Below are 18,999 nucleotides of genomic sequence, written 5' to 3' on the forward strand. Positions count from 1 at the left end.
AGCAGAGGAAATGGCCCAAATTCAAAATCCACAATCTGATTTCTACAAATGTGTATCATTTTACACCATTTTAAAGTCAAGCCATTGTCAAGTCAAACCATTATCAAGTCAAACCATTGTAAGTTAGAGAGTCTTTATTAACTAATTGCTGATGACCTTGGTGAGCCCTCTGTTAAAATGAAATTAGTTATTTACCAATTTAACACAATGTTTTCAAGTTAATAATAATTCTGGAAAAGGCAAAATTTTGAAGCTGCCTGTGGTCAACACCGTATAGAAGATGCGTGTATTTGTAGCATCCCATTCAAGCTTAGAGGCTTGAAGTAAGACTCATGCCATGTAGTCACTGCCATGACGGGAAATCTCCATTACTATTAAAGAATGAAAGCAGCCGGATATGAGTCCCACACTAAGCTCAGCTCTCCAGCTTGGTTTGCTAATACATTCTTTTCAGATCGAAGATGTGCAATCTGAGCATATTAAATAGCAGTCCCATGTCACTGAATTTCTTTTTCTTTTTGAGCCAAGTGGAGGAACCACACTAAACCATTCTTGGCTTAAATAAGACTTGCATTCAATTACAATTCAAAATAGTTTCACTTACTTTCCATCTTATAGAAAAAATACCTCTCTGTAGCACCTCAATTCCTGTACCAGAGGCGCTTGCTTTATAACAGATAGACTTATTTTTCAGGAATTGAAAAGTTAGCTGTTTGAAATTGGTAGTGAATTTGTGAGAATGAGGCACATTTTCCTTTTGGTTTGATTACCTTTCTCTTCTTAAGTCTATGATGATGGATGGAACAGGGACAGTCTGATAAGCAAACAATTAACTTTTAAAATAAATTATGAGAACATTGTAAAAAGCAAAATTTGTCATTTTTACCTTATAGACTCTGTTGTGTACAAAACAAACATTATGACTGATTCTTTCTACCAAATGGCCAGCACTCAGGCTCAAATTTTTCTGTATTTCACACTTAATGCCTCAGAAAACTTTGACTTACTTGTCTAAAATATGCCAAATTAATGTCAATTTTAATGAAGTCATCACATTATTTTTTTAAATTGGAAATTTCCAAAATTCCTTTTATTTTAAGTAAAAATTAGCACAGATTGTTTAATTTTTCCCATGGATTATAATCTGTGGTAGGCTTATAGAATAGTTTATCTAAAAAATAAAGTCCTAATTTATACCATTTACCATTCATTTATCCATGCTATAAATACTCCTGCCATGAAGATCTAGTTGTCTACATGATGTCACTGCGGTTGAGAAGTCAGGATGAGATGCAAATAACCAATTCTCAATGCTTTTGAGCTGGTTGCATACATCACACACTGTAATTTAGTTATGATAGGCATGGGATGGCAGGACTTCTAAATTGCATTGAGAAAAAGTAGATAAGTGTAGGCATCTTGGTCGTTATTTAATGACCTTAAATAAGTCAACATATTGTATCTGGATTACAAAATTAGTAAATGCTGATTCTATTATGTTATCATTAAATAATCTATGTTAAATTAATATCATAGATGGGGTAATTAAAAACTACCTTAAGGAGAAGCTCTTTCAGCTTTTTTAAGTCTCTAATGAGAAACATGAAGAATTTGGGGGATGAATACACAAATCCAGAATAAGATACAGATGTATCATATAAATTCCTCTTTTATTCTTAATTACCAATAACGAGAAAGTGTAATTTGAAAAACATTTAACAACGACATCAAATGCTGCAATTTAACACAATTAAATTCAAAGCGTGGGGAAACCAGTTGTATGATCCTTCTCACAAGTCAACCAAAGACATGTATTAGTAGGCAGATTGTTTATAACAACTGTGTAGGGATTTTGGTCTTATTTAGGCTTAGATCCTGAAATAACTACTGTATGAACCAACTGAAAATCTAACCTTTTACATTATTAATGAACAAAATTGGGGACCAATGAAAAATTTTGTTTACTGTTAATTTGCATTGATTATAGAATTATTGAATAGTAGAATTATAAGAAGAGGTCTTTAGTTTTGGGACCACAGAAACTAGGATTTAAGTACCTATATTTTCATTTAGACAATTTATCTGATAATTCAGTTTGTTTCTTCATCTATACAATGGAAATAATAGCACTTTTTATTGTGAAGTTATTTTAAGGATTAAAAAGAATGCTTGTAGGGATGCTTTGGTGGCTCAGTTGGCTGAGCATAGGACTCTTGGTTTCAGCTCAGGTCATGATCTCAGGTCCTGAGATCAAGCCTCACATTGGACTTTAAGCTTGTGAGAAGTCGGATTGAGATTCTCTCTCTTCCTCTCCCTCTGCTCCTCCCCCATTTGCTCTCTCTCTCTAAAAATAAATAAGTAAATCTTAAGAAAAAAAATGGTTGTAGAGTCCCTATACACTAGTAGAATAAAATGGGTATTTAATTTGTATCAGTTCATAATAATACTAATATTAGAAGTGGTATGACGTAGAATAAGGAAGTCACAGTTTGAAAAGTTTAGAAAATAGATTTTTTTGCAGTTTTATTGAGACATAATTGACATACATTACTATATTAAGATTTAAGATGTATAACAAAATGATTTTATTTACACATATTGTGAAAGTGTACTACAATATGTTGAGCTGACATCCATCTTTTCATGTAGATAGAATAAAAAGAAAAAAAGAAAAGAATATTTTTTTTCTTGTGATGAAGACTCTCAGGATTTATTGTCTTAACTTTCCTTGTATATCATAGGGTGGTGTTAGTTAGCCTCATGCTATTGTACATGATCTCCCTAGTACTGGAAGTTTGTAACTTTTGATCACCTTTCTTCAATCTCCCCTCCCTTGACCTTCTGGTAACCACAAGTCTGATCTCTTTTTCTATGAGTTTGTTTTTTGATTCCACATATAAGTGAAATCATATAGCATTTGTCTTTCTCTGATGTATTTCACGTAGCATAATGTCTTCAATCTTCTCATGTTATCACAAATGGTAAGATTGCCTCACTTTTTATGACTGGATAATATTCCATTATACATATATACATATATATGTAACATATATGTGTGTGTGTGCGTATTTGTGTGTGTGACATCTTCTTTAAGCTCTTTATCTATTCATCCATTGATGGACACTTAGGTTGTCTCCATGTCTTCCTATTGTAATTAATGCTGCTATGAACATTTGGGTACAGATCTCTCTTTGAGTCAGTGTTTTTGTTTCCTTTGGATATATTCCCAAAAGTGGAATTGCTGGATCATATTGTAGTTGTAATTATTTTTACATTTTGAAGAGCCTCCATGCTAGTTTCCATAGTGGCTGTGCCAATTTACATACCTACCAACAGTGCACAAGTTTTCCCTTTTCTCCACATCCTTGCCAACATTTGTTCTCTTGTCTTTCTTATGATGCCACTCAGGCATGAAGTGATATATCATGGTTTTAATTTACATTTTCTGAATGACTGGTGACATTGAATGTCTTTTAATGCATCTACTGGCCTTTTTAAAAACTTCTTTGGAGAGATGTCTATTTAGGTAGGTCTTTGCTAAATTTTTCATTGGATTATTTGTTTTTGTTTTGCTATTGTGTGAGTTCTTCATATATTTTGGAGATTAACCTCTAATAAGATATATAGTTTGTAAACATCTTATCCCATTCCATAGGTTGTCTTTTCACTTTATTTATGGTTTCTTTTGCCATATGAAAGCTTTTTAGTTTTAGGTAGTCTCATTTGTCTAATTTTGATTTTGGTGCTTATGCTTTACATGTCATATGCAAAATATCATTGCTAGGACTCATGTCAAGAGGCTATATTTCTCTGTTTTCTTCAAGGAGCCTCATGGTTTCAGTTATTACATATAAGTTTTTAATCCATTTTTTGTTAATTTTTTGTCAATAGTGTAAGATAGGGGACCAGTTTCATTCTTTTACCTGTAAATTTCCAATTATCTCAACAAAAGACTGTCTTTGATAACCAAATAAGATATTTGATCTTTGTTATGAATATAAATATGAAGAAGAAATGTAGAAGCCTTTTGAAAAATTCAGAATATAGCTTTTCTTTTAAAAATGCACTCAGAAAGATGAGCACCTTGAACTTACTTGGGAGATTTCTACCATATTTTATTAAAAGGAACTTGGTGGGAAAAATACCATATGCCAATATAGTTGAGCAGCTGAGCAAGGGCTATGAAGCCCTTATGGCTCTGCGAATGATTTGAGCACCTTCTAAACCTCTCTGCACTGTGAAGTGCACCTTAGGTTTGATATTATGAATTGTAAATAATATTTTATGGAAATGCTTTTGTTATATTTTTATGAAAGTAATTCAATTTTATAGTTTGTTCAGGAAATCATAATTTTGTTTATAATATTGTCTATAAGCAAAAATCATTCCAGATAATCACATTTGCAATGTGTGATTCCTTTTAAAGCTGGGCACTGTATTATCTGTTGGTATGTAACAAATGAGCCCAAAACACAGCTTAAATAATAGATGTTTATATTTAATAGTTTTTGTCAAAAAGAATCTGGGCATGACTTAGCTGGGTGCCTCTGGCTCAAAGCCTCTCATAAAGTTGCAGACAAGGTGTCAGCTGGGCCTGCAGTCATCTCAAGACTCGCCAGAGGCTAGTAGATCTGCTTCTAAGCAATTCACGAGGCTGCTGGCAGGTTCAACTCTCTACTTGCTGTTGGCTGGAGATATCAGTTCCTTACCACCTGGGCTTCACCAAAGGCTGCTCACAACATGGAAGTTTGCTTCTCCTCTGGCAGGATAGTAAGAGAGTAAGAGAATGTGGAGAGGACAAGACAAAAGCCACAGTCTCCAGATAACCTCATTCAGGCCATATTGCCTTTCTTAGAAGTGAGTCAGTGGGTCCCACTTACACTCAAACAGAGGGACTACAGAAGATCATGAATCACATGACCTTGTGGGCCATCTCAGAGGCTGTCAAGCTATAGTGATAAAATACTATGAGATAATAGAGGAGATGGTTCAAAAACATACTAAGTTTAAATCCCTGAGGGTATGGGATATCTTTAAAATTCTGAATTTGTACCAGAGGTCCTTATAAAAGAAGGCAACCGATACATGTGTTTAAATGAGTTAAATTCAGTGTTTTATCTGTTGTTCTATGACTTGGCATTGGTGGCACTTTGTGGCCCATTCTAACCTACATAGGAAAATAAGTAACACAGATCAGTCTCTCTTTCTCTTCTTTCCCCCTTACTCCCTTCATCTGTTTTTTATTCTTATAGAATCCTACACACTTTTGTCATGGCTATTCAGAAACAGAATTAAATGTATGTATTTTGTCATCTTGACCCCATGCATACATTCTATCTATAATTCCTCCTTTGCTTGCTTCTCTCCTAAGGCTGATATAAATAAATCACTGATCCCTTTAGACTTCCCACACCTTCTCAACCTACCCAGATAATTATGAGCTTACAGCCATAATTAGGTTTTGTAAGAAATTTTAATACATATTGGAGCTCCCTTTCTTGTTCCTAAATTACATCCTGTGAATGTTCCATAAATTTTCAGCAGTGACATTTGATTATGGTAGTCTAATCCAGTTCAAAAACTCAACCTCAAACATGATTTAATCTTCCTCTACTTTCCTCCTAAAGCAGGCTGCATCCTGTGTAAAGGGGCATGAGAGATGGGGTAGAGTATTCCTCCTCACTCCTCACTCCTCCCACTATCTGGGGTCTGGTCCACCCATCTTGTTAAACAGGCCAAATAGTGAGCTATAAGCAGTCACAGTAAAAGTTTTGGGCTCAGAATTGTAACTAAAATTAAATTCCCCAAATCACAGGCCTCAAGAAAGCCATTCCCTTTTCTTGCTCACTATACATTGATTGAATCAACTTATGCCTTCTTAAGTTGACACCCAGAATTACAGAAATTGTTTTACCATTTGTCACCTTCCTTATACCAAACTTACTACTCTCACACCCATAAGTGGATAACAAGCATTCTGATTTTATTATTTTTCTAAAAGCATACAAAAGCATACTATGAATGCTTCTCTGTGAAAGAAAGAACAAAGGACAGATATAACAAGCCAAAGACTTTCACTTTGAACTACTTTCCAACAGCACATTTACCTTCCTTGATACAAATGTTCCTTCTAGAAAAATGATGCTGCATGCTTGCGAAAGGTAGACTAAAGACCCTCAAAGAGGTCTATACAAATATAATGAGATTAGACTGGATGGGCCCAATGTAATCACAGAGGAGAGGAGACAGAGAGATCCCAAGCTGGAGAAGGCTCCATGTGCCACTGCTGGTCTGACTATGGAGGGAGCCACATGAAAGGTTGGGAAGAAACTGAATTCTGCCAACACCAGGGAGCTTGGGAGAAGATCCAGATGCTCAGATGACAAAGACAATCTTTGTCCACATCTTGATTTCAGCCCCATGAGACCCTGGGCAAAGAATCCAGCACTCTGAGCTGGATTTTTGGCCAAGAGTAAAGTAAGCTAATAAACAGATTGTTGCTTTAGGATGCCAAGTATGTGGGAATTTACTAGGGCAGCAATAGAAAAGTAATATAATTTTTTAACCTATGCTTAACTATGTACTATAATATAGAGTATTCACAGATTGTGGGATTGTACTCTAGCTCATTATATTGATTACAGTATAAGATCAGCTGAATATTCCCAAGGCCTGGGCAGTGGTTTGGTCCTGTAAATGTACAGAAGTCATACTCACTTTTTGTAAATTCTTCATTAATTGAATTGTTCCATGGGGAAAATAATCCAAGAAAAAATTTTTCTTGATATAATCATTTCTTATAATAAAGCAATAATCCCAAGCTTATTTTTGATTTACTTTCCCCACACCTGGCCCAAATAATATGTTAGAAACCCACACAATCTCTTGTTTAAATATTTAATACAGTGTTCTATTTGTTTCCCCATAGCCCTGAACCTCACCATGATAAGATTATTGACAATTAAGAGATGTGTTTTTAATTTTATTTTATGCACAGAAATTTGCATAGGTGACATGTGTTTAATCAATATTTTATTTAATAAATGGCTGATTTAGTGAATAATGGCATCTTATATTTTATCAGCTTTTAAGGTGTGACTCCTTCTATAATGTTTCCTATAAGTTCATTTTGCAATTGTGTTTTTCTGTTCTTAATGTTTGGAAACCACGGTTTCTATAGGCTAATTGTTTCAAGTTATTTTTAAGAATAGAAATTTTAAAGACTTCAATTTTAGAAATAATAAGTCGATGTTATAATAATGGATTAATTAGTAAAATATTCATTTTTTCAATATGTATAAAGTTTTCCCTCATCAAGCTTGCACATTTAATATGCAAAAATTTTTCAGAATTTTAATTTTTTAATGAAAATAATGACAAAAAAGATAAGCAAAATAACTAAGAGTTGTTTCAAACTTATACTATTTATCAGATAAAGCTCTAATAAATATTTAGATGCATCTGGCATTAAAATATCTAAATTTTTCCCAGGATATTAAAAAACCTATCAATTATTTGTCGATAAATCATAGATTTCTTCTAAGTATGAAATTATAATATATGTGCTATTTCAATCAGCATAATACATGCAAACAGAAACCACATGTAATTGACATAGAGGATGAACTGAACATCTGTTGGAGCAAAATGAGTGTCTTCACATTCTCAGAGGATAATTTTTTTCCCCTTGTGCAATCATAAAATTTGATAGAATTTAAGATCTTGGTTCTGGTACTTGATTTGGACAGATGCCAGGAAAAGTGTCTAGGAAACACAATCAGATGATGTCATAGAGCAGAGCAATTAATTAGTAGATGCCATTTACCTTGGGAAAGCAGAGATGACTCACCTAACATTACATACATTAGCTATTGATACTGTACAAGAGAACTGGCCATACTTGAGTTATGTGGACAACTGTTTATTTAAATGCTGCTAAATTATGATGCATTGTAGTTTCACTGACAAATGCCAAAATATCTTTTTTGGGATGTCTGGATGGTTCAGCGGTTGAGCATCTGCCTTCGGCCAAGGAGTGCTCCCGGAGTGCTGGGACCAAGTCCCACATCAGGTTCCCTGCATGGAGCCTGCTTTTCCCTCTGCCTGTCTCTGCCTCTCTCTCTGTGTCTTTCATGAATAAATAAATAAAATCATAAAAAATATCTTTCTTATGAATATGTAAGTATATTACAATTATATATGATATAAAATTGTATGCTAGTAATTATTACAATGCCTTAATCACTCCATGTATTCATGCCCTCTTCTTTATGACTTTGTCATTCCTCCCACACAATGTGGAATATATTTCCCAGCCCTACTGATATTTAATCTGGTCTTTTTCCAATAAGATATTTGCAGACGTAAGAGAAAAGGCTAGTTCATATGTGCCATCAGTCTGAGAAGAACATGCATTAGGTAGCCCACTGTCTAAGGTACATGAAAGACATGAAGAGGCATCCCATTTTCAACCAATAGATTGAAGCTAACTAAGCCCAGCCTACACACAGCTGTATGAATAAAATAAATAACAGCTGTTTAGGGCAAATGAGCTTTGCTATGGTATATTACATACCATTATTATAACAATTAATGCTAAAATGCTTTCCAAAGTAATTAAATACTCATGTATTGATAAGCATGGATAGATTCTCAAGTATTAAATCTATGCACCACAATTCTAAATTAAAATTGTTTTTCCAAAATAATGCAATATTGATAAAGATGCTTTCTTTTGGGGCATCTGGGTGGCTCAGTGGCTGAGCATCTGCTTTTGGTTCAGGTTGCGATCCCGTGGTCCTGGGATGGAGTCCCACAGGACCCTCTGCCTATGTCTCTATCTTTGTCCCTGCCTATATCTCTGCCTCTCTCTGTGTGTCTCTCATGAATAAATAAATATTTTTTTTAAAAAAAAGATGCTTTCTTTCAAGTATTTTCACTGTGGCACTATGAAACCAATAGAAAGACTTATTGGCAGTAACTGAATTCTCAAATTATATTTTCCTTTCTGCATGCCATTCCATTTTTCCCCTAGGTGAAGAAGTAAAAACAGTTCTGGGGACAGCATGGGAAAAAAATACAGGCACATACACAATTGAGATTTTCTGACAAGTCCTCCATTATATTGGAAGCAAAATGGTATATTTTACAGTCTTGTCACACAGCATAGTTGCAAGCAGGAACTCTGGATTTTTCTACTAAAATAAACATTTGAGAATAATAACCAGGAAGAGGCATATTTGAACCACCGATAATAGTACCAGAAGGAGGCAACCCTTAGCTATTGATATTGAATAAAGAGTCTATTGTAAGAGCTGGAAAGAGGCTTCATTTTGTTCTGTGATATTTATAAATTGTACTCTTACAGGTGCTGTGAACATATCTGCATATTTTACTGTTCCCATCTGTTAAGATATCATAAGTCAAATATTTCTCTTCCAAAGTGTTTCATTACTCCTATTTTATTTCCTTCCATGAATTTGTTACATGAAAAACAAAATTAACAAGTCCAATCAGATCAAACACATGTAGTTGGCTGAACAGAAAATGCAGAATCTTTGTAAACAAGTTATTAATATTTCTGTGATTCTGTTGGTTCCCATTTTAAAAAGATAAGTGAGAACACTTGAGATCAGAGTTTTAGGTAGAGGTTTACATTCACATCTGTTGTTAAATGTGCAAAAACGAGAATTCTAAAGTGAAAATAAGAGAATGTTATGAATAAATAATGCATAACTAAACATCAGTAATCGTTGGAACAAACATAAGATAATACTCTTCTAGAATTTCACTTTGTTTCTTTTTCTGTACTTTCATAATTGTACAGAACATTTAATTTACCTTTTGGTTCATATAACTTTCTACCATATGTGCAGTATTAGGTTAGGTATGTGTACATTTAGAAATAAAATATCTGAAGGTGTGACTGGAAATGTCAATGATACTTTGCATTTATATATGAACTATAACTGCATAGTATATTATATATTACATTATACATCTATCTATGTAGACAGGCGGGCTTAGAAGTGAAACTGTGGTCATTTGGTCACTTTTTTCTCAAATTTGTTGTAGCTTGTTTATTTTTCCTCTTCAAATTTTGCCCACAGTAACACATCTTTATTCAAAGGAATTAACTTAAATGTTTCAGCAACTCTTTTATGAAGTGTTTAAAACTACATTATCATTTTCTTCATGATGGAAATAACTTTGTTGTTTCCAAATTGTGAAATTAGTACATGGTTATTTAAAACATTTTGGACAATATTGAAAACCAAAAAGTAAAAGTAAAAATACGACACAATATTTTGACTTAGCGTCTTGGAAAAGACATCAGTTTGGTGCTTAACTGGGAAGTGGCTTTGTAATTTTTTAAAGGACCACCATATCTAGGAAAAATTGTAACATAGGCCAAGTGTATTCTATTTCTTTTTAATATTTTATTTATTCATTTGAAAGAGAGAGAGTATGAGGGCAGAGGGGAGGAGCAGAGGCAGATGCAGACTCCCTACTAAGCAGGGAGCCTGATGCGGGGCTTGATCTCAGGACACTGGAATCATGACCTGAGCCAAAGGCAGACACTTAACTGACCGAGCCCCCCAGGCCTCCCAGGCCACGTGTTTCTTAATTCATCTCCTTTCTCTTGCTTTTTTGGAAGGTGTCATCCTTTACTCTCTAGGGGGAATATGTTCTACTCTATAGATATAACAGATTCTCTGCCTGGGTATTTTTGCAATATTTGCAATTCAATACAATTAGAAAAGCTTTCCCATGGTCTCCTCTCATTTTTTATATCCTGAATTCTAATCACAGGTTGATTTATTTTATGTGACTGACAAATATGAGAAGTTAAGATAATTGTCATGAAATGTCAATATGTCCAAAATAATGCTTACTAGTCTAGTCTACTTCAGGTGACCTCTGTAATGACTCTGAAGTGAGTGGTAATATAATGAGGTAGAAACTAAGAAGTTATTTAACAAAAATAAAATATATAAAGAGGATTACTGTCTTTATACAAGTGCTTTGGGTTAATTTAAAACATTTAAATTTTCAAAAATCTTACTCAAATACTCTTTATAACTTTTTAAACTGATTTGTGTGTGTGTGAGAAGTACCATAGGAAACTCACTATACCAAAAATTGCCTTAGCCGATAAACATTTACTGAGTGCTATTGAGTAATATAATAGATGTGAAAGATTACTTTTACATTTGTAAAAATCACCCCAGAAGATAAAATGGATATAAACTCGGAGGTAGACACTGGTAGTTGCTTTTCCAACATTCATGGCTCTTCTTCCTCAGGATGCCATTTTACCAATTTCTTTTTTTAAGACTGCACTGTGCCTCACCATATAATTGCACATACCAGTCTTTTTTACAAATAGGAGTTGTGTTGTGAAATAATTCAGGACAATTAGAAAGAAGTTGTTGGGAGCAGACTTTTCCTTTCCATGAGTGCATGGGATTGTGTTGGGAAGCAATGCTTCCCTAGGTCTCACATTTCTGCATGCCCTGGAAGCAAGGCACTGACTGCTATTTCTCCATAGTATTTGTATAGCAAGTGGCCTTGGAAGACAGAAACAGTGTTTCTCTCCAAAGGAAAGGATACGCATAATTACTATATAAATTATTTGGATTCTGTACATTTATAATTCCTCTCCTATAAAGCAACCCTACTATATGAGCAGGCTTCCATTTGATCCCATCTGCACAAATTTAAGGGCAAGAATGATGATGTTCATGCTGCTTGCCTGAATATAAAGTATTTTTCTCACACAGAGGAGTCTTGTGTCCTTTATAGCACCCATGAAACGGTGGCAAGCCAAATTGTTATCTTGTAAGGGAGTAAAAATCTCAGACCTTCAAGGTCCTTGGCAGATGGCTGAAGCAAATAAGCATTTCATTGAGTTAGCACTTACATTTTAGTCTATGATGCTATTTGAATTAATTTTTTTTATAATGGAGAGAGACAGAGGTCAAATTTTGTTTTTCCTGTAGTTATCCAGTTATCTCAATACCATTTTTGTAAAGACTAGTCTTTCCTCTATTGATTTGTTTTGTCACCCTTGTAAAAAATCAGTTCATATTAAATGAAGAGTTATTTCTGGACTCTGAATTCCATTCCTTGTATCTAAATGGTTATCCTTGTATTTTTACTACACTGCCTTATTTTGGGATGTCTGGGTGGCTCAGCAGCTAAGTATCTGCCTTCAGCTCAGAGGGTGATCCTGGGGTCCAGAGATCGAGTCCCACATGGGGCTCCCTGCATGGAGCCTGCATGGATACTGCTTCTCCCTCTGCCTGTGTCTCTGCCTCTCTCTCTCTCTCTCTGTCTCTGATTAATAGAGAAATAAAATCTTTAAAAAACTTTTACAGTCTTATTTTATTGTAGTAAGTTCTTAAGGTGTCTCCAACTTTGTTATTTTTTCAAGATCATGTTATTTATTTTGGGCCCCTTATATTTCCATATGAATTTTAAGATAAGGTAGCTTATACAAAAGCTAAGGCAATTTTTACAAAAACAAAAAAACGCATCTGGGATTTTGATAGGGGTATGATGAATCTGTAGATCAATTTGAGAAGTGATATCTTGAAGATATCTTGATATTGTCTTCCAATCCATGACATGTGATGTCTTGCTCTTTATTTCTTTCAATCATGTTTTGTAGTTTTCACTGTGCAAATATTGTATCTTTTTAAATTTATCCTCTATTTTATTTTTATGTTAAATAGAATAATATATAAAATATGTAGACTATAATGTAATATATAGAATAGAATAGAATAGAATAGAATAGAATAGAATAGAATAGAAAACAGATAACCACTTAGGAGGTTGGAGGATTCCAGGATGAAATGCAGACTTTATAAAAAATATCTAACTTAATTGTAAATGTATGAAATAGCCCTATATCATAACTGAAGGGATTGAGAGAAAAAGATGTTACCTTTTTAATTTTTAAAATTAATATCATTGTAGACCAAAGGCAAAAGAAACTCTTTATAAGCACAGTATTGTGACCAATAAAGTTGTTATCTATGCATATAAAGGTTAACACCTCTGAAACTGTTCTACGTCTGTAGAGGAGTTAAAAATTAAATTAATTAAATTAAAGGTGCATAGCAATAGCCAGGCTTTTTATTGTTGGTATGGGATGTTATAGACAAGCAGAGGTTAAAGCCTAGAATAATCCAGGTACTAATGGATTTGGAGATAACAATATGAGTTAATATTTTAACTTAATCCAGATGGATATCAAATATATTTATAGATATGTATTTATACACAGTTTAGTATATGCCACACACATTTCCTTGCTCTGTTAACTGATACGGACCCTATACAATGACAACCAGTAGCAACAAGCACAAGTAGTGCCAGATTTTGGTTTCTAATACTCTTCACCAACACATGAACCTGATGTTCCTTGGTAAGTGATTGTTTTAGGACTGGGACAGAGAACATGCAAGACGAGACTCCAGCACTGTGTCATATCAGAAAGTTAAGGCAAATATGTCAAAGGGACACACAAGTCAGTTGAAAAAGCTCCAAATGGCTAACTTAAGCAGTTTGACCAACAGAATAAAAAGCATAATATTGGATTATAACTCAAAGTAAATAACAAATATCCATAACCCATATTGGTATAATAAACAGCAAGATAAATAAATGGGAGACAATAGACAAATATCCTGTGAAGAAAAGTTATACTTTATAGTTATAATTTACTTTATACTCTCCCCTCAGAGAGGTGGAGCACAACACAGTTCTTAAGTGTGAGCTCTGCAGTGACTTCTTTCCAAAGAGTAAAGTATGAAAAAGGAGAAAGAGTGTGACTGTGCAGTGAAGAGACATGACAAACATTACCTCAGCCATATGGTTAAGATAAATATAAACAGTGATATGGCATGTTGAAAGCATGCACCCTTGACATCACATAATGAAAATGTGGCAATATTGTACAATACTAACGTTAATCATAAGGAACACTGGGTATGTGTGAATTCTCTATATTACCTCTAAAATCTTTCTATAAATCTGAAATAGTTCTAGGATGGAAAGTTTACTTTTTGTTTTTTAATTTTTTAATTTAAAATTTTTATTATTTAAATTCAATTAATTAACATATAGTGTATTTTAAGTTTCCAAGGTAAAGGTCAGTGATTCATCAATCTTATATAATACCCAGTGCTCATTACACCATGTGCCCTTCTTAATGTCCAACACCCAGTTACCCCATCTGCCCAGCCCCCTCCCCTCCAACAACCCCCAGTTTGTTTCCTATGGTTAAAAGTCTTTTATGGTTTGTCTCCATCTCTGATTTCATCTTATTTTATTTTCCCTCCTTTCTCCTATGATCCTGTTTTGTTTCTTAAATCCAGATATAAGTGGGATCATTTGATAATTATCTTTCTCTGATTCACTTATTTTGCTTTTCATAATACCCTCTAGTTCCATCCATGTCATTGCAAATGGCAATATTTCACTTTTTTGATGGCTTTTTTTTTGATAGCTGAGTAATATATATATATATCTCATCTTCTTTATCCATTCATCTGTCAATAAATATCTGGGCTCCTTCCATAGTTTGGCTATTATGAACATTGCTGCTATAAATATTAAGGTGCAAGTGCCCCTTCAGATCATTACATTTGTCTCTTTGAGGTGAATACCCAATAGTGCAATTGCTGAGTCATAGGGTAGCTCTATTTTAAACTTTTTTTTTTAATTTTTAAAAAGATTTATTTATTCATGAGACACACACACACACACACACACACAGAGAGAGAGGCAGAGACACAGGCAGACAAAGAAGCAGGCTCCATGCAGGGAGCCCGATGTGGGACTTGATCCCAGGTCTCCAGGATCAGGCCCCGGACTGAAGGCAGCACTAAACTGCTGAGCCACAGGGGCTGCCCAAATCAATTATTTTAAATGAAGAATCACCAGTTTCTAAATAATATACTACTATGTGTGATTCTCAGGACAAGGTAGGGAGGGGAGAGCAAAGACAAGAAATACACCTTAAATAGAACCATTTATGTAACTTCATATAATACAAGTTGAATAACTGGGTAAATGACTTAATGTGTGGTTCTATTTCATATTACACACTTACTAACTAAGCAGTTAGTAATCAGATGCCAAGCACTCTAAGACAAATTCTCTTGAGGACAGTTTCTCAGATTTTTAGTGTATCTAACAATTGACTGCAGAGTTGGTTAAAAATGCAGATGTTAAAAAAAATGCAGATGTTCAGGCTAAACTCCAGATTTTAATTTAGTAGGATTGAGATGGAGTCTAGGAATCTGCAAATTCTTGACCAACTCAGTGACCCTGATAAAAGACAAAAAGATTGTTGTGGAGTTAGACATACCCTTATTTCTTATTTGCACTGGACAAATGGATGATGGATATAACAGAATGAACATTATTAGACAAAGTAGAGTCAAGAACAGACCGAGGTGTTTTTGCCCAGTTTAAGATGTTCAGACTAGAAAAGGCTTCCAGTATTAAATTAAAAAAACTCTGGATTAGAATCCTGAAACCATCTGAGGTTTCAGAGTAGGAGAATAATAATTAGCAATTTTTTTTTTTTTTGTCCTTCTCCAATTGACTTATTTCACTCAGAATAATTACCCTCCAGTTCCATCCACATCCAAGCAAATGGTGGGTATTTGTCATTTCTAATGGCTGAGTAAGATTCCATTGTATACATAAACCACATCTTCTTTATCCATTCATCTTTTGATGGACACTGAGGCTCCTTCCACAGTTTGGCTATTGTGGACATTGCTGCTAGAAACATTTAGGTGCAGGTGTCCAGGCGATTCACTGCATCTGTATCTTTGGGGTAAATCCCCAGCAGTGCAATTGCTGGGTCGTAGGGCAGGTCTATTTTTAACTCTTTGAGGAACCTCCACACAGTTTTCCAGAGTGGCTGCACCAGTTCACATTCCCAATTTTTAAAGGAATGTTGATTTGATGGGATGAGCTGTAAAGTTGGAAAGCCAGAGAGAAAGTTTAGAATGAGGTGATAAAGGTAAGCATCAAGGAGGAGGTACAGACAATAGAAAATAAAATGTCAGGGATCCCTGGGTGACGCAGCGGTTTGGCCCAGGGCGCGAACCTGGAGACCCAGGATCAAATCCCACGTCGGGCTCCCGGTGCATGGAGCCTGCTTCTCCCTCTGCCTATGTCTCTGCCTCTCTCTCTCTCTCTCTCTCTCTCTCTCTCTGTGACTACAATAAATAAATAAAAATTAAAAAAAAAAGAAAAGAAAATATCAGAAGTCATACTGGTATGTATGTATGTGAACTTCCCCTCACATAGTTAAGAACAGGAAGTTAATATTAAATACATTAAAAATATTCATTAGAAACATAATAATAACAGTAACAATAGCAAAAACAATAATAAAAAGAATGAAATAATTTTTAACAGGTCTTCCCGATATTCACGTGCATTATTCTTGAAACTCCACAGGAGCTCAATAGCAGTTTGAATTGCCTTCTTTCAATGGTGTTTTGAGAGCAAAATTTTCTTTGCTTTCACAAAGAAAAGCCTTTGAAGGATCAAAGTGTTTGATACCAAGAACTTTATTCAATTCCTCCTGAAGTTTTGCCTCACTTTGTTTTCTTTTAGCGAGCTGAGAGCGGAGTTTTGACACCTCCGATTTGAGTTGGCTATTTTCATCTTTCAGTTTCACAACATGCTTGATTTTTTGCTTTAGATTTTGATGACCCAGTAATTTAGCATACGAATCTCTTAGTTTATTTAGCTGTTCCTGAGCAGCACCATGTTCATTCAACAAAGCCTGTTTCTCTGCTTCAAATGCATCCAGTTGTAGCTGAAAAGGTTTTGTTTTATTATATAGTTCTTCATAAAGGAGACACCACTTATTCATTTCCTCAGTTAACTCTGCCACTGTGTTTTTTTTCCAGCTTTTCTTGCTTCTTCCTCTTCCAGTTGTTTCTTTAACTCTTCACCTTTTTGCTTGAGTTGGTTCTGCAAATCAGTTATTGTTTTAAGAGAAGAGACTGTTATTTCTTTAATTTCTGCTTCTTTAAGTGCTGATTTGGTCTGCAGATCCAGGAGCATCCTTGTGTATTCTTGATTTGCATTCTCAGTTGCCAATATCTGATGTTGAGTATCTTCTGCACTTTTCTCAGCCCTGGTCACTTTTTCCTGAAGTGACAAGTTCTCCAATTTAAGATCTTCTATCTCACGAGCCATAAATGCTTTATAACTTTCAAATTGAGCAGTAGCATCTCCAAGGCTTTGCACTATACTATGATAGCTCTCCTGCAAAAGCAGAGTGGCTTGACTGTGAGCAGCATTACTTTCTTCCAGTTCAGCTTCTTTCCCTTTCAGCTTTTCTTCTAGGAATTTCAGTTCTGCAGCTCGAGATTTTGTTTTTTCTTCCAACTGTCTGACTAGCCTTTCAGCTTGTTCCTCTTTTTGCTGTAATTTATCTAAGCTCATCCAGTGCTTGCTTTAATTCTTCCTCAAAGAGATTCCTCTCTTTCATCATTTCCTCTTGAAAGGAACGTAGCTTCTGTTGAAGACTGGAGGACAGTTCCTTTTCTTGTTGCAGAAGTGAATCAGTCTGTAATTCTTTTTGTCGTAGTTTTTCATGTTCCTGTTTTTCAAGAATAAGATTCTCCTTTAAGTTTTGCATTTCAGACTTTAGAGTTTCATCCCGTACTCTATCCCTGTTGACAAGGTCTTCTTTTTCTTTTTCGAGTAGCTGACACTTAGCATTCAGGTCTTCTACTTGTTTAGAAAGTAAAACAACATTTTCCTCAAGAGACTGCTTAAGGCTTACAACTTCATTCTTCTCTTTCAAATTTTCTTCTAATTGGGCAATATCTAGCTTGTATTTCTCCACTTGATCTGATGCACAACTAATTTCTTCGATGTATTCTAAGAGTTTTTCTGTTTCAGATTTTTCATCAGTCTTTTCCTTCTCTATTGAAACAAGTTTCCCCTCAAGTTGTGCTATTTTCCCCGAGACTCCTCCAGATTCTTCTGAGTGACCTGCAGCTTCACTTCCATGCCTTCCTGTTTAGCCATCATATTCCTCATCTTTGTTTCTCCTTTATTTCTAAGTTTCATTAACTCAAGGCTTAGAATTCTCATAGTCTTCTGGTTATTATCTTCAGAAAACTTTGATTTAAGTAGCTCATTAGATCTAGTTAACTCAATAAGCTGTTTTTCTAGTGAAGCATTACTTGCGGAGAGAGATGTTTTCTCCCTGACTGCAGCATTTAGCTTGGCCTCCACCTTCTCCAACTCAGCTTCCAGATCTTGGATCTGCTTGTCCTGAGCACCATGTTCTTGCACAAGAACACGAATCTCTTTTTCTGGTATCTTCAAATCTTTATCATTCTTTTGAGATTCCTTCTTTAATCCCAAAGTCTTAACTTTTCTTGCTGAAGCAGGCAAGGTAGTATCTCTGTCAACATTAAGATTTTGTTGAGACTCTTTGTTTTTTAAATCTTTGTGATTTCTGAAATGATACTGGTCCTTTTAATACTTCTGAAGTTTTAACATCATAAGCACCTGGAGACGGTGCACAACCGGAAGGGTCATTGAATCGTTTCAGGGGCGCCTTAGGAAAAGACATGTTGATGACCAGCTCCACAAACCGAAGGTCACTAGCTCTCCTCCGCAACTTCTGGCTTCTTATTTCGGCCTAATCGCTCCTATTTTAAACTTTTTGAAGAAACTCCACACAGTTTTCCAGAGTGGCTGCACCAGCTTTCGTTTCCAGCAACAGTTTAAGAGGGTTCCCCTTTTTTCCACATCCTCACCAACATTTGCTGTTTCCTGTCCTGTTAATTTTGGCCATTGTGATTGGTGTGAGGTGGTATCTCATTGTGGTTTTGATTTGTATTTCCTTGATGCTGAGTGATGTTGAGCATTTTTTCATGTGTCTGTTGACCATTTATTTTTATGAGGGTTCTCCCTGTCTGGTGAAATGTCTATGCC

The 18,999-nt window shown here is 35.0% G+C and overlaps 1 protein-coding gene across 1 annotated transcript; it reads right to left on the reverse strand.

Moving 5' to 3' along the window:
- Positions 1–16,471: 16,471 nt before the first annotated feature.
- Positions 16,472–18,678, reverse strand: LOC100855768 (hyaluronan mediated motility receptor-like). Its single transcript, XM_038579237.1, is given in 5 exon segments — positions 16,472–16,947; positions 16,950–17,484; positions 17,486–18,018; positions 18,021–18,496; positions 18,498–18,678. Coding segments are annotated over 5 exon segments (2,157 nt in total). The 5' UTR covers positions 18,635–18,678.
- Between the last annotated feature and the right edge of the window lie 321 nt (positions 18,679–18,999).

Source organism: Canis lupus, chromosome 29 (assembly GCF_011100685.1).
Source record: "Canis lupus familiaris isolate Mischka breed German Shepherd chromosome 29, alternate assembly UU_Cfam_GSD_1.0, whole genome shotgun sequence".
NCBI classification, from domain to species: domain Eukaryota; kingdom Metazoa; phylum Chordata; class Mammalia; order Carnivora; family Canidae; genus Canis; species Canis lupus.